Genomic DNA, 27672 nt, shown 5'->3' with positions numbered 1-27672 from the left:
GAACACCATGGGAAGCACAGAGAGGCTGATTTGCTTCGGATTGTTTTCTGCTCTACACACAAACCAAACATTCAACCCAGGCATCTCATATAGGCGGGAGTGAAGTTCACATGACTCCTCCTGAAAGGACTCGAGCACCAGCTTACTAGCAGGGACTAACGGGGGGAGGAGTGAGGACAGATGGGGGTAGGAGGTGGAGGTTGGGGAGAAGCAGAGGATAAAAGCGCATAGTAGGGAGGAGGATAAGCAAAGCTTTGAACGGGGCACAGCCATGCATGCTTGCTGGCTGCAATCTGATTAGATGGAAGTCAGCTCTATTTTAATTGACCAGACAGCAAAATTTTGTTTTGTTTTGTTTTGCTTTTAAACCCATTGCAGTTAAGGAATTTTTGAGCACATGAAGTTTACAAACTGAGCCTAACTTTTGATATCATTAAGTTGGGCCTGGTGGCACACACCTGCAGTCCCAGCACTTGGGAGGTTGAGGCAGAGTTCCAGGCCAGCCTAGCATAGTGAGTTCAAGGTCTGTCTAAACTACATAGTGAGACCCTGTCTCAAAACAAACAAACAACTAAACAAAAATAAACAAAAACAAAATATAAAAAAGAGAACTTCACCAAAAATATCCCGTTCATTTGCAGCAGAATGAATATCTTTGATATCTCAGATGTTTTAACATCCACAATATCACAAATTGTGCATTACAAATATTCTGTTATTAAAGGCAAAGATACTGTCTTAGAAGTTACTTATTTGAATGAGAAAACAATGCAAGTGAACATAGCGTGTTTTCAACCATAAGAATTCTCCTATGTTACATGCAGTGAGTCATACCTAATGCAGTTTATTCCACAACTGTGTAAAAGATGTTTCTGTGTAAAAACTGTGAAATATTAGATATGGGAAATTTATATACTTATGAATATAAGCACATTAGTTCTTTATTGAAAGGGAGGGGTAATAATTTTAAGACTCTAATAAAGTACAATAATTTAAAATTAAAATAAATAGAAAATTATAACAAAATTGAAGAATAAACATGATTTTCTTGGAAGAGTTTGCTGGTAGTGTTTCATAATTATAAATATCAATCTAAAATTCAATTGCTGCTAACAATATATCCTGGTAGATTATAAAGACTAATTTTTCTAAACTTTTCAATATGAATTTTATGTAAAATGTGAGATTATTCCAACATGATTGAAATTTTTAGTGTTTATTTTAAAATTGAAGTATTAGATGATTATAATGTTCAAATAGGCATGAATTTATTATTACCCTAAAAATCGTTATGAATGTAACAATTATACTCTATAATGCAATATGAAAGAATATATATGAAATAAAAACCATGGAAAGACTTAAAAAATTGGAAATACTAACCTAGTAAGTATAAAGCAAATTTTAAAGTGTCATGTAAAGATTTTTCAAACTTTATAAAACCATATATTGAAAACCACAAAAGATTATTTCCTAACTATAATACACACAGACTTATAACATGATCGCAATAGCTTTTTCATAAACTGACAAATAAAAAGTGAAAAGTAACCTAACAAATATTTGTACGTCATAAATTGACTTACATGTTAATAATTATTAAGCAATATTTTATTAACTGCATGTTATTTTCAAAATTGAAGTGAGAATACCTTATGCTTCTATAGAGACATAAAGCTATTATAGCTTATCAAACCTTAATTTATTATAAAAATAGAATGTCTACTAAACTCAAAACCAGGTGTAGTACATAATGTAGCTGTAGTTTAATTGCACAAATTTGAGAGAGAAGTACGTTTTTCACAAATACTGCAATTTCAATGATGATTTCAAGAAGTACTTTAACTGTGTCTCTGTTTACTTCATAGTGGCAAATTAGTAAAATCCTAACTGCTGTGTATTATTGTTTTCTTTAGCAAGATAATACTAATAAACTACCTTTGTCAAGAGAGATAAAAAAGGATAAAATTTAGGGGAATATACAGTGAATAATAATTAGACATCAAATGGATTCTTTCAAAGCTTTGTTGGCATACCGACAATGATGTTATCTTATTTTTTTCTTGTAACAGTCATCTGTCCTATTATTGCAGAAGTGTAAGGAATTATGCAACACCTCAGACAGTTTTCATTACTCTAAATTTAAATTACAAAATAATTTCAGCATCATAATAATTTCTGAGAAAATCTAAACCTAAAGTAAAACCAACAAGCAGAAACTATACCATTGAGTAAATGATGAAATTTTCTATTTTAACCTCTTAGAACCATAACTATTCATAAATGGAATTAGAAAAGAAAATAGGATATTTGTAAAACTTTTTTGAGATTAAATATTAACCTCTAATAAATATTGCTAGGATCTCTGTTTAGGAATTAAATGCATTATTTCAATTAATTTCTATGAGAACTTTATGAACTAGGCAATTTAATGATATTCTTGGAACTTTATGACACCTCAAATTTCAAAATAAATTTAAATTTTATATTAGAAGTTTATACCTTTACTCTCTGTATATAGCATTGTTCTAATGCCTAACATAGTATTTGCTATATTATACAGGTGCATGATTCAATAAAACAAATCAATGCATAACAAAATACTGAGAATTATAAAATCACAAGTATGTACTAGTAACGTAGGCAATTTTTATATTCATTTTTTAATTAAAAATTGAAATTACACTTACTTTTAACCTTGTCCATTCCATTTATATCTTATTCCATCCCATAAAAGTAAAGAGTCTAATTCTTTTAATTCAAATATTCAAATTTTGCTACATGGTGCCAACATAATCTTTATTGCCAACTATGAAAAACTGAAATATTGAGATGAATATTTTTTCTGTAATCGCTTTTTGAATAAATGTCTTAATAACTTTCAGTTTTAGAAGTATGAGTAAGCTGTCACACTCTCCTATTAAGTTTATGCCCTTTCTCTTTAGAACATCACATAATTTTAAGGGTTTAATAACCATATTTACTAAGAATTTACTATACTTGCATTTTAAAATTTAACCCTCACACTACTTTATCAATTGAAATCATTTTTTATAATTGAGGTAGAAATTTTGGAACAAATCGAAATAAAGAAATCCAACAAGCCTAAGACCTTAGAGTGGTTAAGTAGAACTTTTAAGTCTCATAACCATCAAACACAAAGAAAAATTTAAACCAGAGTTGGCTTCTCTCATTCCTGGATCCCGGTAATGTTAATATCACTATTCAAAACAAGTTACTTATGAAAAACAGAGCACATACACAAGTTTGGGAGGGCAGGGAAGAGTATCAACAGTAGAATATAATGAAAATTCTGAATCAGATCCAGGAGGAGTGGGAACAGGTAAGTCAAATGTAAAAGACAGGTCAGCATTGAAACAACACACCCTAATAGACATCGACTTTGGTAAGTCCAAATAATTATCAACATAATTATTATATATCTAGAGCTGGTTTTAGAGTGACACATAAAATTTATCAAAATATCTCTTAAATATAGATTAGTTTTAAGAGGCTAATTAGAAGAAATTTCTTGTAATTTTCTTTTTTTCTTCCTTCCAACCTTCCTTCCTTTTTCCTTCTTCCTCTTCTGTTTCTCCTTGCTTCTTTACTTACCTGCTTTTATTAATTTATGTTATAATATTTACTTGAGAAACATAAAATGTTCAGTGTATTTCCTTTATGTTCATGAACTTACATGAATACATGACAATTATTTATAGTAACTACATTACAACAAGATATATGCAAATTCAACCTTTCCAAAACATAATTTCACTTGCTATGATTTCATATATTTCCTATGGTCCAAAAATATAATTAAATTAGATTATGATATCAGTAAAACATAGATATGACTTCTAAATTATGCAGCTAATTTGTGAGAAACTTTGAGGATTTGTAGATACCCTTTCATTTTGTTTTAATCCATGCAAAATACTTTAATATTAAGAATGGAATGTGAAGCTCTCAATTAATTATTTTTGCTCTAAAAATTCACTTTCATAACATCTGATAAAGTGGTAGAATAAAGACACAAACTAAACTCTTGTCTTTATAACTATGACTGAATTTATATTTTAGGTAACACCTTTGCTATATATAATATTTGCTCTAAGTCATTTAGGAAAAAAGAGCCAATGGAGAATAAAAAGCATTCTGATTTTTTTTTTTTAATAGCAGCAGATCTAGATTTAAAATGTATTATTTTCTAGTACTGTGTTCTGGAATTGACCATGTTTCCTGTGACACAAACAGCTGCTGTGGAGTCTTATAATTATACAGTATGGAAGCACTAGTCTTTGTAACTACTTGTGAGCATTTAGTATGAAGTTCCTCATTAACTTATTCAATGAACAAGCGTGGTACTTTTTGTATGGAGATGTTTGCTTTATATTTGCATTCATAATGTGGCATCAAATATTGTCTTAAGGAAAAAAGAAACAAGTTTGCCCTTATATACAGAATGGTACCAAAAACATAATTCAGTTACACTGAATTACACATTTGTATCCATCTGAAATATTCATAGAATGTCACTTAATGAGATCTAGTCTCCTTTACTTCTGGGAAAATGCATCGAAGGTTTCAGTCAGAACTTTTTGTTTCATATTATAAACAGCTAAGGTAGGTAGAAACTTGTAGGCAGTCAGACAGACCCAGGCCCTCAAAGGAGTCAGTACAGAAAAAGGAACACGTCCAAACTGTGACTGCAGACGCATTTAAAGAAGGTTACAGTCACAATGGCCATATTTACATACTTCCCTAAAGGGGAATCGGCAATTTGAGACTATTGGTACCACTCTTTTTGAAATTTCCCTTATAAATAAACCATTGTCCCCTTAGGGGTGGGCGATCCAATCCTCTCACCCACTAAAACTAAACCTAAGACTAAAGACAAGATTAAGACTATAGATTATTGACCAAGGATAATGACATCATCCATATGCTGCTGCTCCTACTGGTTGATTATTTGCCAAGTGGCTATTCTTCTAATCTTATTGCCTGATAATAGCTTTGATCTATGTTTTACCCACCTCATGATTTTGCTGTATAAAATTTTCTCAGAGTGGGCTCCTTGGCAATCCACTTGGGAGCTCTCTTGTCTCTCAGGAGCTTTCCTATTCCCCATTCCTAATTCCCAGTAGATGTTCCTTTTTTACCCTCTGTTGTTCCTTAGAATTCATTCTTGGACTTGGGGAACACGAACTCGGCATACCTGGCATCTAGTAGGTTGGGACTTACACATTTTTCCCCTGTATCAGTAGCATCTTTCTCGCCTTTTGTATTACCTCAGTCTCACTGGCACATCACCCAGGAAGCTATAACAACGTGTAACATCAATACACACCCCTGGTATTTTATCTTTAAACATAGTGACTTTTTTTCAGACTAGGGATTGAGCCCGGGGCTTCGTGCATTCTAGGCAAGTACTCGACCACTGAGGAAGAACCCCTGCCCTGATTCCTTCTTTATATGCACTGTTGTACTAAGTACCACATAGTTTTGATACATACTAAGTGCATGTATCCATATGTTAATTTGGGAAATAAAAATAAATTAATTTTGAGTTCTACCATTTCTAAAATTCTATCCAATAAATCAGTAAATATTTCTATCAATACAATAAAAAACAATAATTCTTTGAGCGCAGATATCATAAGGTATAAACAAATGTTTTCAGGAAAAAAGTTTGGCATAATGAACCTTAAGTAAAGTACAGTTCACATATGACAAGAGTGCAAGTATTTCAAGGGAATTAGCTCTCAAAATACTGTAATTTTTCTAGGCATTAATTTCACTTACTTAAATAGATGATTCAGGATCTCCCAATTGTCCTTGTATTGAATATTATTTATATATCACCAATATCTATCGCTATTTCCACACTAAACCTCCAATTCAATGTTCTACATTTAATTCTTTTGTGAATTAAGGCAAGTTTAAAATTTAAACAATATAGAGATATTATTTCTTAAATACTCCCATATTTGGAGGAAACAATCTATATTTTGAGAGAATGAACACATCAAAATTGTTTCTCACCTCTCCCTTCCCTCTAGGCCCTTTGCAAAGGTTTGTCTAAAGACTATTCCTGGGCTTGCACGAAGGTGTCATACACTGGCTAAACAAGGCACAGCAGTGTGTGGCTGTCAGAGCAGCGCATTAAAAGGCATTTGTCTTTCATGCTTCTTACTCATGTTAATACATGAATCTGACTTGACGAAAAATAAAAAATATTTTATTTGTAGTAAGCTAAAAATTATTTGGTTCTGGGGTTATAAAAAGTGTTGTTATAAGTTAAAAATGTGTACATGTAAGAGTAATTCCAGAATATTTACTAGTATCTTTCCTCTAAAAGTACTAGGAATGTTATGTGCATTATCCCATTTATAAAATAGCAATTGTATTTGTGATTTCAATGTGTAATTTCCCTATGCATGAATGGCATAATTAAGACATATATTCATTTGTAGCCAGGTGTGGCAGCAATTACCAATAATTCCAGCACTGTGGGAGGCTGAGGCAGGAAGATCACAAGTTTGAGCCCGTGCTAGGCAATTTAGCAACCCAGGGAGATTCTGTCTCAAAATAAAGTGAAAAAAGGTCTGAGGATCTAGATCACATACAGGTCCTGGTTCAATCACTAGTATTTCAAACATATATATATATAATAACATTTGTAATATATAACAATATATAATTATATATTGTATGTAATATAGTAATGATAAATAATATATATTAATATTTTATATAATTATGTATATTGTGTATAATAAAATTTGTAATTTTATTGCATATAGAAATGGCTTTCAGGACATGAGGCTGCTATGGTAGGAACATAGACAATGGTGTAGACTGCACTTCTTAATAGAGTTTCATTGATTCTGAGTAGTCACCAAAATATACAATAATTTGTTTTTATTATTGTGTTTTGTGAAAATGACAATAGGAAGAAAGTAAAATAGTCTATTTTGTAAAAGAAAAGTTGTCAAAGTTATAAAAGTTATTTTATAAAAAGCTGCAGTGCTTTTCAGCGATTCGAGACTTTGTCAGGGTCTTGGGGTCCGCTCTACTCTGCCTCATATTTTCACTGAGCGAGATCTGAGTCTACTCTAGCAAATAAAGAAAACGTCTTGTTCGAAAGTTGAAAGAATGGAAACACTGTTCTAGAAAATAATCTGTGGTCAGTACATTCCTCAGCATGGGTGTGAGGCCTGTCCTCAAAGGCTTAAACTGAGGGAAACTGCTAGAGGTGAGCCCTGGAGACCTTGGTTGACTTTGCTGCAGCAACAGGTGTGGATGTCACAGCAGGGATCTGAGAGTCATGTGTGTTCCCACGTCACTGCTGTGCAAGTGTGAGATACCCTTGTGGGCCCCTTCACAGAGTTGAAATGAACACATAAATATTATCTATGATCAAGCTAATAAGATCTCCTCCTTCTTGGCTGTGGGCTATTTTGCTACTCATTTTAGGAGACAATCAGATAACGCAATTATGCTTCCCCTTTGCCTTCACTAATCTCAGCTATAGAGAATCCCTTTCAAACTCATTTTTGAACTATGGTTTAGTACTCTTTACTCATTCAGCTGCATTCTCCCAAGTCAAATGTTAATTTAGAATCATGATTAACAGTTGTCATCTACAAACAAATCAGTTGGCCCCCTGACTTTTGAAAAGTCAACTGTATTATCTTACTTTTGAATTTCATCCCCACAAATGTATTTGATAGACAGGTGAAGCAAGTTGTGCGGTGATTATGCTGTGTAATCACGCATCACCCATGTTTTCCTTTCTCTTTTCTGTATGAATGTGTGGTAATAGATTCAGTATTAATGAGTTCCCCCCAAATCTCTGGGACAATCCACATAAAACAGAGATGGCAAGAACGGAATTTAAAAGGCTAGGGAGAGGATTCGCTGTCTCTTCTGGCTAGAAGATAATGCCAAGCTTTTGAAAATGCTCTACATGGAGGGAGATTCTGTATACAATGCTTTGTTAAATCTGTTCACAGGTCTTTAAGGAAAATGATCAGGGAAAATGATATCTGGTCCTTCATAATTGTGTCCTATTCCAGATAAAGCACTAAATTGACACTTTACAGACATGTCAAAGGTTTCATAATGTAAATGTTCTCTGAAATAAATACAAACATACTTGCTTAGTTTTGCCATATTATATACTAGCTAGTATATAATATGCACTGTTAGAAAAAAATATATGCATATATGCACTGTTAGAAAAAAATACTTCATCTTATTTTGACTTGAATTTTCAAAGGCATTTTTGTGGTTTACACAAAGTATACAATCATTATAGAACTTTTTACCAGTGCAGAGAAATACAATGAAAGAGCAGAAATCATCCATAATTCCACCTAACCAGTTACATATTCACCCCTACCACACACACATTTTAGTAACTGGTAGTTGAACAAAAAGGATTCATATAATGAACACGAAGTGATATTAATTTCTTTTCCACTGCCCTTTTAAATGTATTTTGATTCAAACATCTAGAGGAAAATGTGGGATATCCCATTACTCTTCTGATTATTGGTAATAACATGTGCTATAATCAATTTGATTCACCAGTCTTAGGTCATTAAGATGTCTCATCTTGTATTATTATCAAAATTCTATACTTGATTTAAAAAATCTTCATCCATTCCCCTCCACCTGTTTAGATCTGCTGTCGGGGAAGAGGTGTACTGTCTCATTTTTTGCCCCATGTACTAACTATGTCTCTCCCTCTCTGGTGTTAGAGAAAGCTTAAACAGTGCAGGCTCCACGGGTAGGATTTTTCTCACTTCATTGTTCTAATAAAGCTTCACATCTTCCAGGGCTCACAGATGTTAAAGCTGCCTTTGGGTCTCATGGTCATGGTAAGCTTACTGAAGCAGCTCATACTGTAGTTTCTTTGATCTGAAAACTAATTCTAATCTGGCTGTCATTGACTTTGAGAGCAACATCCTAAGTCATAACTCTCGTGCAGAAGGGAAAGCAAGTGACACTGCCTCTCTACCATGGAGCCTGTGTTTAGTCTGTGGGAAATACAAACACATTTTTTATTCCCAATACCAACATAAACACCCCTTTTTTGCTCATTTTATTAGTTAATATTTGAGCCTATCTATTACTTTTGGGTTTCTCTCTGAGTACGAGATTGGTGTACCATGTCCTCTACACCACGGGAGACAAACACTAAGTCCTCCATGTGGTTCCATGAAGTCCCCCTCAGCAGTAATAGATCTCTCCAGACATTCAGAAGGGGCTTAACAATATTCTAACCTATTTTTGGTTATTTCCTTTGACATAATGATGGTTGATAGATAATTTTGAAATATGTGTTCTTTATCTTGGACTATCAATTAAAATTCAAATTTAGCACCTCAATTATCTACTCTGATTTACTACAACAAAAATGATAATAATGATACACATATGCACTCACACACTCACACAAAGCCACATACCTTAAAGACTCAGGGTCTGGGAGTAGACTACTTGGGCTGCATTGTTTTCATTAACAAGGTCTTTGTCTTTGAGCCACCCGCATCTCTTTCTATCTTAGTTATCTCACCTTTAAGTTGAAGAAAATAATCTCTACCCCAAAATGTGGTTATCATCAACATTGATGGGACAATGTATAAGCAATGCTTGTTGCTGTAAAATACAATTGTGATTAGGATAATTATAAATGTTTTCTTTTAACTCATTTGTTTGGCTTAGGATTTCCATATTATTCTTTTAATGATCGTAGAGTACACATACAGCATATTTTCCATTACTGAATGGAATGTGCATGCATTGCCTAATATTTTGTCCCATCGTTGATCATCACTGTGTTCCCTGCTTTAATGCATTAATTGAACAGATTGCTGAGTCAAAATTTGATTACTTCGAAGCACGTACTACATATTGAAAATTTATACAGCAAAAATAGTATTAGTGTATTATATTTTTAAAACTATCAAAAATGTTTGACCCATTATCTGCTATTAGACACTCTCAAAATTAAGTTTGAGCACATCTTTGAGAAATAATGAAATAAATGTAAGGTGTTCTTTTCTTTCCTAATAAAGTATGTCAACAGATTTTTGGAAATATTTTTGGGACTGGGAATTAGCAAAGCTATTTTAAGATTAGGTGAGAAAAGATACAATTTACCTTCAGAAATAGGGAATCCAGTGACAGAACTACACTGACTGTTCTTTTTAAAAAGAAAAAAAAAAAATGAAGAATGAGCAGCAGCATCTGTCTATTGTGGTGGTTTATCATCAGATAGATAGATTGAGCTGCTTTAATTATGGAAATGCATCTAGTGGATGAGTGTTAATAAACTTCTATTTAAATAAAATAAATCAAAATTCTTGCTTCTCTTTAGCCTATTATATCTTAATTAAATTCTGAAGCACAGTAAGTAACTGCAGTGTTATATAGTTGGCAAAATCAATCACTAAGGAGTATAAATCAGCCAGCTCCTTGTCTTGCATAAAGCACATGCAGTTAATCAGTTTTGATGATAGAAGTTTCACACAGGTCATGAGCAAGTGGCATGCGGTTCTCATTTGTAGCATTTCAGATAGATGCTATTATGGAGAACATGCTAATTTTATTAAGGTCCCATGGTCTCACCAGTACCATGCTTAAGGTGTCACATGTCTTTTGTTTTTATTTTTGTTGTTTTGAGACAGGGTCTAGCTATGCAGTTCAGGCTGGCTTTGAGCTCACTTTGTAGCCCAACTGGTCTCGAACTTGCAAGGATTCTCCTGCCTCAGCCTCCCAAGTGCTGGGATTACAGGCGTAAGCCACCAAGCCCAAGGTGTCACATGTCTTAAGGAAGAAGAACATCAACATACTTTTCTTAAAGATCATACATTATACTATTCAGTTTTTGAAAAAAAATAATCTTTCTGTGAAACTCATGTTTTCCCTTCCCTTTCTCTCTCTGTCTCTCTCTCTCACACACACACACAAACACACATACACACACAGTCCATACTCAAAAAAGCATATAAGTCCAACAAAATGGAGAAAATCATTCACCCTGATAGCATTAGACCAACCTTATAAAGTAGTGGTAATTTTCCTAATTTCAGGAGTGCAATGTGATTTGTTATATTTTTCATTTTTTTAATCCTTTTTAAATCATCTGCAGTTCCATAGCTCACGTCTATGACTTCAGCCTGAAAAAGAATAAAACACAAAAACAAAGTCTTAGAAGAAAAAATTAAAGTCAACTATGAATTTTATATGACAAAAATTATTTTTAAGAATTGAATTCTTCAAAAGAGAGCTAATTCTAATTTTACCCTGTCCCATTCATGATAAACAAGACTTTTCTATTCCTCTCAAGGTATAGCAATTCTTCTGTTCACTTAGAAAAACGTGTTCATCATTTTTAGTTTGCCCTTCACCTCCTAAACAAATCACAAACCTAAGTGACCATAAATTTTCATTGCTTTTTTATTCAAGATTCCAGAATTTGAGTTATTTTATGAACCACAGAAAGATTATTTTTTTTTCAAATTCAACAACAATCATATTATTCTCAGGCTAGGGAAGAATCCTATGACTCTTCATTATTTCATTTTTCAAAGCTGTTCAAAGTATCCTCATGGCCAGCTGTAAATGAAAACCCCTTGGGTTGTGTAAGATACAAAGGGAGCAACCAGACAAACAATCTGGCATTCTAAGACTTTAAAGTCCCGAATTACCATGTCAGTCATAATTTCTACTACTCCCTACCTATAGTTGTTTTGTATTCTACATCAATATTACTGATTTTTAAAATTCTTCTTTGGCTAATATAAGAAGTATATGACTTTCTGTATATTCTAGTAGTAGTCCTCTGGCGTAGTTATCTCTTTTTTCCTCCTTGATAAATGCTGGACCGCAGGCTCCATCAAACACATACTTCTATCAGCTAAGATGATTGCTTTCAGTTATATGTTCAGTGGTTTCTGCTGTTAGAGTATCAGCTGTCACTCATGCCAATGACTGTAATGCAGAGTATGCTGCTTGACATTATAGTACGTGTCTGAACATGTCAAGGAAAGGAATTAGTGGGGGCAAAGGGTTACAGAAATGAAGACAGAAAAGCCAGACCTCTAAATTTTCATCCCTTTCAACCAGTTTGATGCAAAGGGAGTTTGTGGAAGGTTCATTTGAAGGAATGATTCATTTCTAGAAGAACATGTGAATACCACTGAGAGATCTGTAAATCTCTCCATTGGTGAAAATATTTCTAGAGTGAAATATTTCTTTCTTTAGCCATTATATTCATCTGTATCTGCAAAAAACCTCTAGGAAAAGATTAAGTCCCATTTTAAATTTTATCTATCTGATGAACTTTATTTTTGAGTTGTCCGAAAAAAATACCACCTCTCTTATTGTGAATCATAGTCAATTCTCTTCTCTCTTAAGGCTTTCACTGGACTGGGTCCTGTATGTATACAGATGCTAATTTCATTTCCCAACACAGGAAAATTTCTCAGGGAGGGGTCGTTATACATTCAGGCTTATATAGGTACCTGCAATACATAGTTGGATTATGGCTCTTGAATTAAAATGCTTATAAGCGTATGAAATGTCTTTGAAAAGTTAAGTTAAATACTTTCAAGCAGATTTTCTTTAAAAAGCCCTAATTTTTAAAAATGCTCCTGTCAGAATAGCTTCTCATTATAATTTTCTTCCTATTAAACTATGATTAAATCAGTGCCTTTAATGCAATTTCTTAGTTTGCTGATGCCATTACCATATAAATAACTGTTGATCTATGATGGTAATAGTCTGATTAAATAAACGATCCCCTAATATTAATGATTGCTTTGCAAAAATGAAAGAATTCATATTTTTCACTTGAAACTTCTAAACTACATACTAATTATTTGTGATTCAATGACAGCATCTTAAAACAGGGCTATTACTCAATTGGTTGCATTAATGAACATATTTTTCATATTTAAAGAGGTGGAGGAAAACTTTGCTGATTTGAGAGGAGAGAGGCCAGACTGGGCCTTTTCATTCCATACATATATATCAGAAATGTACAGTGACTACAAAATATTAGTTCTGCAAAAGCATTTGTATTATTGGAAGGTGTCAATAATTTTAGTCAACAATGGCAATTTTATTGAAAGAGCTCTCCAACTTGTCTTTTATAGCATGGGTCAGTAGATCGCAGCACTCTACTATGTAAAAGATTTTCTTTTCCACAAAAATATTTCTCAATGTAGACATTGTTACAAAAATCTACTTTGGCTTATGCATTCTGTGACTATGCCTTAAAAATTGATAATTACACAAGTCTTAATGGTCTGAAGTTTGACAGATGGTAATAAAACTGTATCCATTGCCATCAGAGCATGCCTCTTAACCAGGTTCCTTCTGAAGCATGTTCCCATGTACCTTCAATCAAACTGAAAATGAGAACTGCACAAACTCCACAAAGCACATCGAATTTTCTGAGGCACAAATCTATATACAATATGATAAAATGCCAAGCCATTTCTTTCCACATATTCTCATTGCTACAAAAAAACCCTCTGCTTGTTGCATTTTTCTACTAGAAAAATCATTTACTCAATCTGTTGGGGTACTGTGTTGGTTTGGGGGTTTACTGTAAGGTAAACAATATAATAGAGGACATATATTTTATAAGATTATTTATAATAGTCACCCAAAGAATGATATATAAGAGAGGGCAGGAAATCTGTCCACACACTAAAGACCAAAGAATCTTGACCAGCTGAGGGCTGGAATCCCACGATAATGTCCTGCATGCATTCAGCTGAAGACCTAGAGCTCATCACAATGTCTCCCACGAGTCCAACTGGAGGCCTAGAGCCCATAACAATATTTGATGCAGGCCTGTTTCATGATCTGTGCTGGGAAGGCCCAAAGTTCAGTGGTGGAATCTAGAAAGTCTGTTCCAGCAGGACAAAGGATCTGGGCTAGCAGGTTGAGGGATCTACACTGGAGCCAGGAAGCAATGCTCAAAATAAGAACCAAAGTTCCCCCCAAAAGTACCTCAGCCATCCTCAGTAACATTGAGGACCTGAGCTCCTCCAGTGATGAAGACAGCTGAGTTCCCATCAGGGAAGTCAACACAGCAAGCTTCTCCGGGAGACTGGCAGTGCACCATCTTCCCCACTGGAGCCAGGAAGCGATGCTCAAAGTGAGGACCAGAGTTCCCCCAAAGCAAACCAAAGCTATTCTCAATTCCAATAAGGTCTAGAGCTCCTCAGATGATGAAAACTGCCAAGTTCATCAGGAAAGCCAGCATGACAAGCTCTTCCAAGAGAACCAACAGCTCCTTATAGCTTCTCTGAGCTTCCAACACGCTTCCAACAGCTTGTACCAGCTCCCAACAGCCTTACTTCTTCTTCTCCAGTTCTGCCTCTACTCTGCTGGCAACAATCCTCAGGTGGGCCTCCCACTTCCAGCACCACGCTTAGTCAGCTCAGCTGGGTGCTATAAGTTGACTACCAGTTGTCAATCCATTACAGGTACTGTATTCCATTTTTCCAAATACCATTGATGAAGTTACACCTTACAGGTCTCTACTATAGCCAGGACACTAAGTGTCCACTGAGGTCATCACTCTGTGTGCACCACAGGCTTTCTAGTGGGGACTTCCTGACAGCAAAGGGTAACTGAGATGCAGAGGAAAATGGAACTTCATTCTTCTTGCTTTCAAGTGTTTTCATTAGGAAAAGTCTACACACTAATTTTTAATTTAAATTCTATACATTAAGTTTTGAACTAGAAGCTAGGCATGTCAAAACACAGCAATAATTGAAAAGGAAAAAATATTTTATTCCATAGAAAAATAAATTAAGGTACTGGGATGAAACCAGGGCACAGTAGGCCACATAGATAAGAGAAAGACTAGTGCACTTTGAAAGATTAATGTTCAAATACAGTTGCCCTCAGTCTGTGGTAAAAAGTTAATAGAAGGAATTGACACAGCCTTAACATAGACAGGGACCACCACAGGGATGGAAACATGCAAAATTCTGGGTCTTTACCATTCATTAAAAAGCATTTGTGTTTTCTTCTGAGACAGGAACTTAAAACCATTTATCTATCAACTATAACTTTATTTGGACCTACAGATATCCAATACTGACAACCAATAGCAGAACAAATCTTGATCTCCATTGTATATATCTTTTGTTATTGTCATTCTTGGGTCAAACCACTTCTCTGCTGTACATAGGACTGTGTTGATCATTTAGAGTGTCTCGGTAGGACCTGGCTCCACACCAGTTTACCCTTGGTTTTACAGGATCTCATTTCTTTCAGGCTGAGGACACCAAGATAAAGGAGTTACAGAAATGTTCAGCTATACTCAGAGGCCTCCAGCCATTGTTGTCCTAACCTGTGATCATATGGAAACTACACGATGAAGAGCAACACGAAGAGAGACAACCTTTTCCTGGAAATGAAATCATCCCTCAGCCACAAAGGTTACAGAATTATGACACCAAGAATGACATAATGAGGAGCCAGACCACAGCCCTCACTCATCCTGAACAGCATCCTTCCATCTTTGCTGGTGGGCCAGTCTGACCACCTGTGTAAGAGTGTCCCCCTTCCACATACCTAACCCGGATTCCTTTTCTATCTTCCCGCTAACTTTCCAAGTGAAGCTTTTTTTTTTTTTATTCCTGTAGATTTGTGCTCTAGTTTTAATTCCAATTATTACTAAAGTAAGAGTTCATGCTATCCGGTGACAGAGTAATCAACCAGACAAGACAATTAACAAAGACTAATAACCAAAACATTAAAAATGACATTCTATACATCAGTGGCTCTACGGTTTTTAACTTAAATGCCATAAACCATAGAAACTGTTAAGTAAAAACTGTGGACACAGGCTAGCTAACATAGTTGTACTACTGATTTCTATTACTTTATTGAAAGGAACAGTTAATGTTTAATTGTTTGATCAATCTCACATGCCTATATTTATTTATCTCAGTAACCAATTTGAAGTATCAATATGTAATGCAACCACCATTGTTAATTTCCTATCACCTTGTCTGAAATTCTGTGTTGCTTGTATTCTTTTTGTGTTATTTTGTAAATGTCTATGCATTTCTTAGTGTTTTCATTGTTTTATCTTTAAAATAAAAGAATTAAAGAATAAAAAGTAAATAAATAAAAACCATGGAAATCAACTTCCTTCATCTTGCTCTTCTGAAGCCAAATCAGAGAGGTTACCTTCTTGTTTAATAAGAGCAGCATACAATGTCAAAATAATAAATTATTTAGACAAAGAGATTGTTTATTGTGACAGGTAATAGTGTTTGTCAACCTGCTCTCTGGGCAGATTTCTTAAGAGTAAGAGACACACTTGTAGATATGCCAGGGAGTGTGACCTTAGGCACTATATATGGTTCGTAGTCACTTCCTCTCTACTAGGTTGCAATTTTACTGTGAAGAAATACAATTTTGAATAAATCGAGCTTCAGAATTGTTGAAGAGTTATCATACCCAGGAACATAAACACTTAATAGCCCCTCTTATGTGCCAGGAACTGTGCATATAACACCTGTTTGCTCAGATAACAATCCTGCACTGTCACCATTTCATAGATACGGAAAATGAACCCACAGATATCAAACAATCTGTCCATTCAACATGACTGGAATTCAGATTTTCTCTAGTAACTCTCTGGGAGACCATTTCATCCAAAGGGACAATAAACACTTGGAAGCCCTCAGAAAGAAACTGCATGGGGCGGGGTTACTGCTAAGTTAAACAGGGTAAGTCAGCCTGTGCAGTATAGGTTTGGTTAAAATTACAGATTCCTGTGTCATACAAGAAACATCAAACCCAAATCTCCAAGAACTGATCTGTCTTAGGACACTCAGACTGTATAACAAAGTAGCACAAACTTCGTGGTTTAAGTAACAGACATTTATTTTCTTAAAGTCTGGGAGGCTGAAAATTTAAAGATTAAGTGGGGCTGTTTGCTTTTTCTCTTCTCCTTATGCCCTGAGAGACAGAGAGACAGAGAGCATTCTGGGCATTCTGCAGTGTCTCATAGGAAAAAAGTCCTAGTAGGTCAGGGCATCACCATATGATATGACCTCCTTTAACTTGAGGTATGGTCTTGTAAGCCTCATCTCCAAATGCAGCCATGTTTGGCGCTTTGATTCAGTGCAGGAATTTGGAAGAAAAGGAGGGCGTGACTCAGTCCATAAAGTCTTAGAATACATGATACATACTTACACTAGAGTTCTCATTCTCTTCAGTATAGGCACCATACAGTGAGAAGGACAAAGTTACTCAAAAGTTAATAAGTCGCGGTTTGCAACATAATATTGTCTGTTTCCCTAAACAAGATACTGCTATTGTTGAAATAACTTGATATATAAAGAAGCTACTTCTATATATTATATGTATATCTTTTAAAAACATAGAGCATAAGAATTTAAAAATATTTCCTGATAAATTCTTTAATAAATGTGACACGGTGGAAATTAAAGCAATCATTAACTTCTTTAGTACTGATAACCTATTTTTATATGAAACTTTCTCCAAATGAAACATTCAATCTTTAATTATAATTTTAATTTATAAAAAATAATTCCTTCAGATGATAAATAAATTTTGGGGAACAAAATCCATAATTCCAAGAAACAAAAAAATGTAGCTACATTAGTAAAAAAAAAATAGATCAATGGAAACTCTTAAACTTGATGGAGCTAAACTGCCAAAAAGTGTATCTCATATATACACAAGAAAAATATAAACAAACATTGCTAATTGCTGGATAAATAATTTGCTAGTTTTATTCAGCTTTATTCTCTGTCAATAATCACACTAGAAAGAAACACTGATTCTGGATGAAAATTAACATCATCATAGTTAATTAAGGTAGAAATTAAAAATGAGTTATCTGTATAATTTTTAAAAAGCAAAACACCTTAGCTTCTTTCTAGTGGACTCTCACTGCTATCTGCTAAAAATCCTGTGATGAGACCATATGCATATAATTAAAAACTCACACTAATACAGAGAAAGACTCACATTCTAGCACTGAAAAAATGGCCACAGTCACATCATTCTTCTTGAATATGTGAAGAACTCTTCAAGAATTCTTCTTGAATTCTCTTCATAAATCTTGCTTCTTGGCACAGAGTCCATACTCAATTATATAAGTGAATTAATGGCAGTGTGTGTGTGTGTATATAGTAGTTAAAGCTAAAGAAAAGATCATAAATCACTAACAGAAAGGAGAGAGATATTTGTGTCTAATTAGAACCTGGAGAAGATGACACATGTTGAAATTAACGAGGGACTCCTTGGAAACTGAGGAAAATAAATAAATAATAAATGACTCACTATATGAACTATGCTTAGTGATTGATAGTTTCGGCACCGCCACTATCGAAACTACATTTTATTCGGTACATTCTATATACCCAGCACTGTTCTAAGTATTATATATAGTCATGATCCTCTTTAATAATGATAACAGTTGGATGAGATAGGTTTCTAGCTTTATCTTCACTTTACTCAGAAGAAAACTGGGGTAAAGAGACATTAACTAGCACACTCTGTCATACAGCTGCTAAATATTAGACCATTAATTCAAAGATAGCAGTCTACAGTCCAGACTCAGCATTATGATATAAGACCATATCATTATCAATCCTGTTATCACCAAAGACAAAATTAGTATGGTAGGTAAGGAGATGGAAGGTAGATGGAAGGGTAGTGGCCCTTTTGATAAGAAGTTGAGCTCACAAAAATCTCACAACAGTGTTCTCATTAGTGAAATGGTGGCTTTGAGATCGAGCAGTCAATGATATCAGTGGGAGTCAATGTCAATAACAAAAATCAAAAGGTTTGCATGGGTCTTTCCACACATTTTTAAACCACAAGTCTCCTATCAGCTCTGGCTTCAGGAGGTTGGGGTTTATAAACTGTATAGTTATATAGGGGTCTATGCTCTTAAGTGATTCCTGTTTAGTGTTCTGTTGTCACTGTTTTAAAATTCTTAACAATATTTGAATAAGATATTTTTGCATTTTCATCTTGCACTGGGAAATGCAATTACATAGTCAGTCCTGACTTTTGCTTTCCATTCTTCCCTGGCCGTACTATAGCATGTGGGTATACCGTCACGCTGTCTTCTAGAGGCTTGGCCTTAGCTGCCCTTCTTGTTAGAATTACACCTCCTTGCCCAGACACATTTGTTTTATTCCAAGCTTGAATCTTCCTTCAAGTTTCAGCCATCCAGTTATGCCAACTTTGACCACCCTATGTAATACTAAAATTTCCTCTCACAAGAGAATATACTCTATTTTGGTTCCTCTGTTTTACTTTCCAGAACTAGAACTATATGAAGCAAATGAAAAATAAATAAATATGTGGCAGATGATTAGTGCTTTGATAGTTCATACATAAGTGAAATAGTATGCCTAAAAGAAATCTATTATGTAATACATATAATGCCCAAAGCAAAACAAAATTGCTTATAGAACTATCAGCTAGGGGATGCACCACTCCAAAGCTCAGCATACTCATCTTCTGTGACTGACTAGATACCAAGATTTCAGGGAAAGGGAAAGAAAACCCCTATATTCTTTCCAAACATTAACTGAAAATTTGAGACTCATAGGAATATTATAACTTTGCTCATAATATTGTCACCTGTAAAGAGTTTAATGACATCACCAAATGGGTTTAGAGGTTTGCTTGGGGGACATAACATTTAGAAAAGTTACATTCATACTTGTACATGAATGGTGAGATGACTCTAAGCAGAATGAACAGAAGAATAACTGAAGAGGAGCATTCTCATTTTCTATAGTTGGCTCAGCAAAATAAACGACACAATCACTGAAAGTAACTGTCCCTGAGGCAATTGGTTGTGGACGGCTTGGGTCACATGTTGGGAATGCTCCAGTGGCATGTTTTTCTTCCACCTTAAAGTAGCAAAACTTATTCATGCTATGAAATGATTAATGGCTTGAAATTTTTCAGACTTGACATTTTCAACCAAATCAATCACTTTGAACTCTCCAAGTTATTTTCTGAGTGATTCACGATGTACAGAATGTTTAAAAAGCTTGCTTTGTCTAAAACAGTACTTTTCTACTCAAACTCAGAAATGGTAAACCTGAGCATTCTTGAGGAGAGAATACAATATTATCAAATGTACTTTTAATCTAAAAACAAGTCATTAAAGAAGTTTTTAGTGTAGAAGTTTATTTTTATTGTATGTAACCTAAATTTTTAATCTTTTTCAAATTAAAATGGTTATATTTATCAAAAGCTTTAAAAATCAAAGTACTTATGCATGTTTATTTTTTCCTTTATAAATAACCTTATTATATTAATAGTTTCAAGAAGTTCAAAATTCAGAGATTTATTAGTATTTTTGTTTTCAATTCCAACCCTGGCCTATCATCAGAGACATTATCATGAAGCACACAATGCATTCAAGCATGAAAGGTTGTGTTGCTTCCTCCTACTCCTGCGACAGACATCACTAGTCAATCATCATCTTTTCACATTCCCATTCAACACAGTGCTCCAGCTAATCAAGACCAATTAGATAAGGACTGGCATAAAGAGCAAATATATTTAAAATGTTTTATAACTAGTACAAATACTATCAGTTAAAATAGATATGTAGCTGTTCAGTGGTGGCACTAGCTAGAGAACTAGATGAATGCATCCTAAAAAATTCAGTAGATAGCATGGGAAAGAATCTATATTTTTTATTGTTATAATCAGATAAACAGATATTTCTTTCCTGTAGTATACATATATATGTATATATAGAGAGAGAGCCCCAAAATGTATACACACTTACATACTTTGAGGAAAGACAACTAGTACGATTTTTTTTCAATAGATGGTGTTACCCTTGTGGCTATGGTATCAACAAGTGACGTAAGCCACAGTGACAAAATGGCAGAGGTACAGTTATCGACTGAGGAACGGTAAGACAATCTTACTGTGGTATTTCCAATTTGAGAGTATCAGGGAAGCACAATGACAAAGGAGGCATGAGTTTGGAACAGAACCTCTAACATGCCTGGCAATTGCATGGACTCACTAGGTTTGAAAAACATGGTACCATGTGATGTGGATAGAGAAAAATCCAGCAGACCTCCTACAGCAACTAGTGCTGCTCCTCAGCTATGGTGCTTGAACAGTTCACAAGCTCACCACAGATATCTGCCCAAGCATGCAGGCGCAGTCTTAAAGACAGCTAAGTGAAAGTTTACATACCAAAATTATTACATGTAATCACTGAATATCCTCCTGATCGAAGAATCCACTTTTGTGAGTGGTTTCAACACACTACACAGTAGGTGAGGATGGGGAGTTAGTGAAGAAGAGTGTGTGGTCTGATAAACCACAATGTAAGCTAACTGGAACAGTGAACTGACCTAATTGTATTTACTGGGCAGCAGAAATTCCTAATGTGCATGCGGACAAAGCAGTGAACTTACCGGGAGTCAATGTCTAGAGTGGAGTGTCGGCAAGAGGTTTAATAGGACCATTTTTCTTTGAAGGCACTGTTACAGGTCGAGCATACCTAGACATGCTATGCACATCCATCTTACCTGCCATACATGAGCTTTCTTGAAATGATGAATTTTTCTTTCACCAAGACAGCGTGCCACCACACTACCACAAAGACATGCGAGCTTATCTGGATGAGAATTGTGCAAGGACACTGGCTAGGACAAAGAGGTGCAACTGAGTTCCCTACACATTCTCCTGATTTAACACCTGCAAACTTTTATCTACAGGGGATCCTACAGGTTGTCATATATCGCAGAAAATCCCTACACTGCTGGCCCATAGAGAGGAAATTAAAATGTATGTGCAGCAATCTCAATGACCAAATTTATCCAAGCAGCAGTTCACCACACTAAAAAATGTCTGGAAGTTAATAGCCACCACTTGAAGTGCCTCCTCTAACTGTAGAGGCCAAAGGTAACTTGTGGTAATCTCATGATGCCTTAATAAATTTAGTGTTAAAATATTTAAACAAGTTTATTTTTCCTGAAGTGTGTATACCTTTTTTTGGGATGGAAATCTATCTATCTATCTATCTATCTATCTATCTATCTATCTACATACATATCTACAGTAATATACTAAATGCAATGCCTAATGGCACAGTGACTATGGTTTAATAGCATAAATAGCAAAGATAGGTCAGAGTTGCTAACGTTAACATATATTAGTACATATTAATTGCTTGATACATATAAAATGTCTTTAATTTTATAATCTACCATATAATGTGTATTTAAAGAATAAAAATAAAAAATTAAGTTGAAATGATTGTAATATAGTAATTTAAACAAACTGAAATACAATCATATTAGAATTCAATTTCTATATTACAAATCTCTAACCTCCAAAGTGAACTGACAAAATACACTGAAGCTATAATAATATTGTACACTAGGTTCAGAAAGTAAAATTTTAGGGAAAAAGTAATTTTTTTCCAAAATTTAATAAATAGTGTCTTAGAACCTGGCCACTCATCTGAATTATTTGTCCAACATTTCAAAAGTAAATAAATAACAAACTCACTGACAAAAAAATTAAGGAAACTACACCTTTCATGATAACATCCACAGAATGAAATACCTAATAATCAGTCTAACACAGGAAGTAAAGTATCTTTACATTGAAAACTACGATACTCTGAAGAAGAAGACTGAGGAGTATATTAGAAAATGTAAAGATATCCTTTTTTCTTGGGTAGGAAGAACCAATATATTGAAAATGGCCATAGTCCCAAAATTGTTATAAAATTTAATGCAATTGTAATCAAAATACCAATAGTATACCTGACAGAATTAGAGAAAACAATCCTAAAATTGTTATTCCAGAAGAGACATATAAAGGCAAGGTAGGGGGCATCATGAGCCCTGACATGAGAATATACTACAAAGCCATAAAAACAGCAAGGTACTAGCAAAAAGTAGACCTGAGGATCAACGAAGCAGACTAGAAAATGCAGAAACAGCTTCAAACACAGCCATCTTATCTTTGACAAAAGGGCCAAACACCTTCACTGACTAAAGATAGCATCTTTTTTAAATGATGCTCGAAAAACAGGATTTCAACATGCCAAAGATAAAAACTAGATTTATATCCCTCACCATGCAGTTAACTAAGATCAAGAGGGATCAAATGTCTAAACGTTAAAACAGAAACACTAATCATACTGGGAGACAGAATAGGTAAAACTCTTAAAGACATAGGTGTAATTTTGTATGTATGTATATACAGGATAGATAACATGGTTGTTCTTCTGTCTTCTATTTCTATGCTGAAAGAAACTGTCAATGAGTCTTTGGTTGACCAGTATTGCATGTTTATATCTGTCTTCATGGGAAGCCACTTTGAAGATATCAATATGTAATACAACCACCATTGTTAATTCCCTACCACTTTGTTTGTAACTCTGTATTGTCTGTATTGTGCTTGTGATATGTTGTAAAATGTTGTATGTCTGTTAATGTTTCCCTCCTTTTATGTTTAAAATTAAAAAAAAATTATAAAAAAAAAAGACATAGGTGTAGGCAACGATTTTACTTTTGTAATTTACTTTTTTATTTTTTGTTTTTTCCTGGTACCGGGAATCGAACTCAAGATGTTGCACTTGCAAGGCAGGCGCTGTGCCGCTGAGCTAAATCCCCCACCCCTAGGCAAAGATTTTATGAACAAAACCCCAATCACACAGGAAATATCTCAAAGAAACAATTGGGATCTCATCTTATTAAAAAGCTTTTGCAGAGCAGAAGAAACCACCAACAAAGTTGAAAGACAACCAACACAGTAGGAACACATCTTTGAGAGCTATTGCTCAAAGGATTAATATCTAGAATATATAAAAAACTAAAAAAAATAAGACCCCTCAAATTTAAAGACCCAATCCAAAAATGGGCATCTGAAAGGAACAGGGAATTCATAGAAGAAGAAGCAGAAATGGCAAACAAGTAGATGATAAAATGCTGAATATCACTAGTTATTTGAGAGATGCAAATTAAAAGAACACTGAGATTCTACCTCATTCCAGAAAAAATGCCTATTATCAAGAAATCAACTGATAATAAGTGCTAGAATGGCTGTGGGGAAAAATAAACTATTCTCCTTTGTTGATGGGAGTATAAACTGGTGCAACGACTGTGAACATCAGTATAAAGATTCCTTAAAAACCTAAAACTAGAAGTTCCATCAATCCAGCTATTCCCCTTCTGGGAATCTTCCCAGCGGAATTAAAAATATGCTTTCACAGTATATAGGCACAGCCATGATTAAGCAGCATAGTCTGTAATAGCTAAATCTTGGAAAGAGCCCAAATATCTATCGACTAAGGAATGGATGAAAAACATGTGTTTTTTTATATAATGCAGTACAACACAGCTATAAAGAAGGACAACTTTCAGACATTTCTACTAAACAGATGCACCTTGAGACCATACACTTAAGTGAAATACATCAGACATGCATGTTCAAATATTGCACAGTTTCTCTGGTGTGAGAAACTGTAAGTGTAAATCAGACAGAAATGTATAATAGGTATTGTAAAAAGAAAATTTTAAAATGGGAAGGAAACTAGGGAGCTAGGAGAAGGAAAAGAAGTGAAGGGAAAAGGAAGAAAAAGAGAATAGAAGGCAAAAGGAAACAAAGCTTTTATAAATAAGGAGAGTAAGAAGGGTTAAAGGGAAGGGAGGGAAACGGGGAAAAAAGAAGAATCAAGATATATCATGTGTAGGTATAAATTCCTTGTGAATGTTATCATCATGTATATCTAAAATGTACCAATAAGATGAATTTAAGATACACAAAAAGTAACATAATCAGTTGGTATTATGGTTCAGATCTGGAATTTCTAAAAACCTTATGTGTTCAGAGGTGGAGCTGTTGGAAAATGAGTGAATTATGGGGACACTATACTCATGAGTGAATTATGCTACTAATGCATTCATACCTGAATGTGCCATTTGAATACAGCACCTGGTTGAGGGAAATAGGTAACTGGAGTTGTGACTAGGAAGTGTCCACTCTTGTTCGTGGCTCTTCCTTTCTTGCTCAGCTTCCTGGATTCCATGGTTGAGCAGTTTACCTTTGCCATGCCCTTGCATTGTACCATTTCTGACCTGGAATCACAGGACCATGGACTGAACCACTGAAACCGTGATCCATCATAAGCTTCACCTCCACTAAGTTGGAAAAGTGTCAGGCATTTTGTCCCAGTGATGGGAAATTGGTACATCTTTAGTACTTCCTAAATCATTTTTATTAATCAGTAGAGTCATTTTGAAAATTTTTTATTAAGTTCATTGGTACAATTTAGAGATATATAATGATCATGTGTACCTGTATATGATATATTTTGATTCCTCTTTTTTCCCAAACTGCTTCCCTCCTTTCAGCCTCTCTTCCCTTCCTTATTTACAAAGTTTTATTTCCATTTTATCCTTCTCTTATCTTTTTTCTTTTTCCTTCTCTCCCCCTTCTCTTAAGTTTCCCTTTCTTTTCCTTTTTTTTGTACTGGGAATTGAACTCAGGATCTTGTGCTTGCCAGGCAGGCACTTCTGCCACTGAGTTATATCCCCAACCCAAGTTTCCCTTTCTTTTGAACAATTTCTTCCACTTCAAAATACCTACTGTACACTTTGGTCCTTATTTACACTTTTGGTTTCTCATATCAGAGAATGTGATCTTTACATGTGTGTGTTTCATTTCTTTCACATAAGAGTATGGTCTGAAGGTGCATACATTTACCTAGAAACGTCTCAAGTCCTTCTTATGGATGAGTAGTACTCCACTGTATAAACAAAACCATATCTTCTTTGTCCGTGCCTTTGTTAATGAGCATTGAGTTTTTTCCAAGATTTAGATATTACAAACTGTGCCACTATAAACATGGGTACACATTTGCTGTGGTATGATGCTTTTAGTTCTTTTGGAAAGATACCCAAAGGGAAATAGCTGAGTCAAATAGGACCTCTAATGCTATTTTTTTGAGGAATCTCCACACAGATTTCCACAGTGGATGCACCAGTCTACTCTCTCACCAATAGTGGAGAAGGGTTTCTATTCCTCCACAAACCCTCCAACATTTATTATTAAAGGCCAAAAGTATAAGAGAAAACAATTATGGAGACCTAAAGAAGATAGTATTAAAGACAATTATTTCATGTCTTAATTATACATGTTAAACCATATTTTCATTTCTGACATATAGAGTGAAATGGGTAGCAAAAGCTTCCCTTTATACTGCCTTATCAAATTGCTGAAAAATGAAAGATAGTAAAGACATTACAAGTTGAGAAAACCTTCAATTGTAATATGTCCTAAAGAAAATAAGGCTTGGGTAATATAACAGAGGATATGAAAGGTAATAAGGGTATTAATGAAGATATGCCCGAATAGATCAAATTCAAATAATGGTATGCACTGACCTGAGAAAGATATTTTTTTAGGCAGAAATAAGTACAAAGATCTCGAGAAAATTAAAAAAAAATCTATTCAATAAAACAGATGTCGGACATGTTAAGGAGTAAAACACGACTACTGGATTTCAAATAGCAGGTGATTAATTTTTCTTTTAGGGATGGGAATTAGATAAGGACAGAACTTCAGGAAATTCATAAATAAAGGAAAAAATAACCCCTGTTAAGTGTGAGCTGATGTATAGCTGAAAATGGTGATACTATATTATTTATTGGTCAACTTTTACCAAAAAAAAAGATTTAAGATTTTATAGAAAAACAGATTTCACCCCATTAGTTTGACAAAGCTTAGAAATGAAAAAATGTGGCAGGATAGAAAAACTGGATCTAGATTATTCTTTCTTAACATCAGATGGAGAGGGCTGGGAGTATAGCTCAGTGGCACAGCACCTGCCTGGCAAGCACAAGGTCCCAAGTTTGATTCCTGTTTCAAAAAAATAAAATCAGACAGAATAATATAAATGATGTAAAAGAAGTTAGCTCTACTCTATATTTCCATGAATGTCAGCACTAACTTATCAGATTTTCTGCAAAGTTGTCACTTTTCCCTGGCTTATGTGTAGTCATTGCATCTACTGCCGTAAACTATGAATAAGAGTCGTACAAAACACAAAACAAAATGAAATTATCGATAAGAGCTCTGTACAACTGTTTCAGAGATAAGTATCTGGGATAAAGCTGTGTACCCCAATCCACCCTTCTGGGTCATCATTGAGAGCAATGGAAAAAGAAGGTTGTGGCGTTAAAACTCCAGGCAGCCCTGGCAGGCAGTCCCAGGGGTCTCAGGAGCAAGATGGCAGGAAAACCAATAGACACTTTATTTTGTCAGATATATCCCAGAAAGATTTTTATCTCATAAAAATTCTGAGGGAATTCTTGAAAAAAGTTGCCTCTTAACCTTCCTTTAGCTCTACTGAGAAATAAACATCTGACCGCCTCTGATCCTACAATCAGAATGACACTGTCTGCCTCTGTTAATTCTATTGGCTCTTGAGTGGCTTCTCTGGCTGTAGATAGAAATAGGTGATCTGAGGTGGACTCTAAGTACACACCCACTCTCCCCCCCAATATTGTTGTCATGCTGTACTTGGCAATCTAGTCTATTGTCTTGTTCTGGGTACTTGGATATTATGTACCATTA

At 34.7% G+C, this 27672-nt stretch overlaps 1 protein-coding gene across 2 annotated transcripts in view; it reads right to left on the bottom strand.

Moving 5' to 3' along the window:
• The window catches only part of Naaladl2 (N-acetylated alpha-linked acidic dipeptidase-like 2), a gene marked incomplete in the record, with an annotated part of 1228826 nt that overhangs the window by 502491 nt on the left and 698663 nt on the right, over positions 1-27672 (bottom strand). For both annotated transcript variants that reach the window (XM_005383020.2, XM_013513456.1), the window contains 1 exon segment: positions 11073-11192. In XM_005383020.2, the coding sequence (XP_005383077.2) occupies positions 11073-11192 (120 nt within the window).

This window comes from Chinchilla lanigera, unplaced genomic scaffold (assembly GCF_000276665.1).
Source record: "Chinchilla lanigera isolate Chin_1 unplaced genomic scaffold, ChiLan1.0 scaffold00019, whole genome shotgun sequence".
Lineage (NCBI taxonomy): Eukaryota > Metazoa > Chordata > Mammalia > Rodentia > Chinchillidae > Chinchilla > Chinchilla lanigera.
Note: the sequence above shows the minus strand (reverse complement) of the source record. Positions and strands in the feature narration are given on the sequence as shown.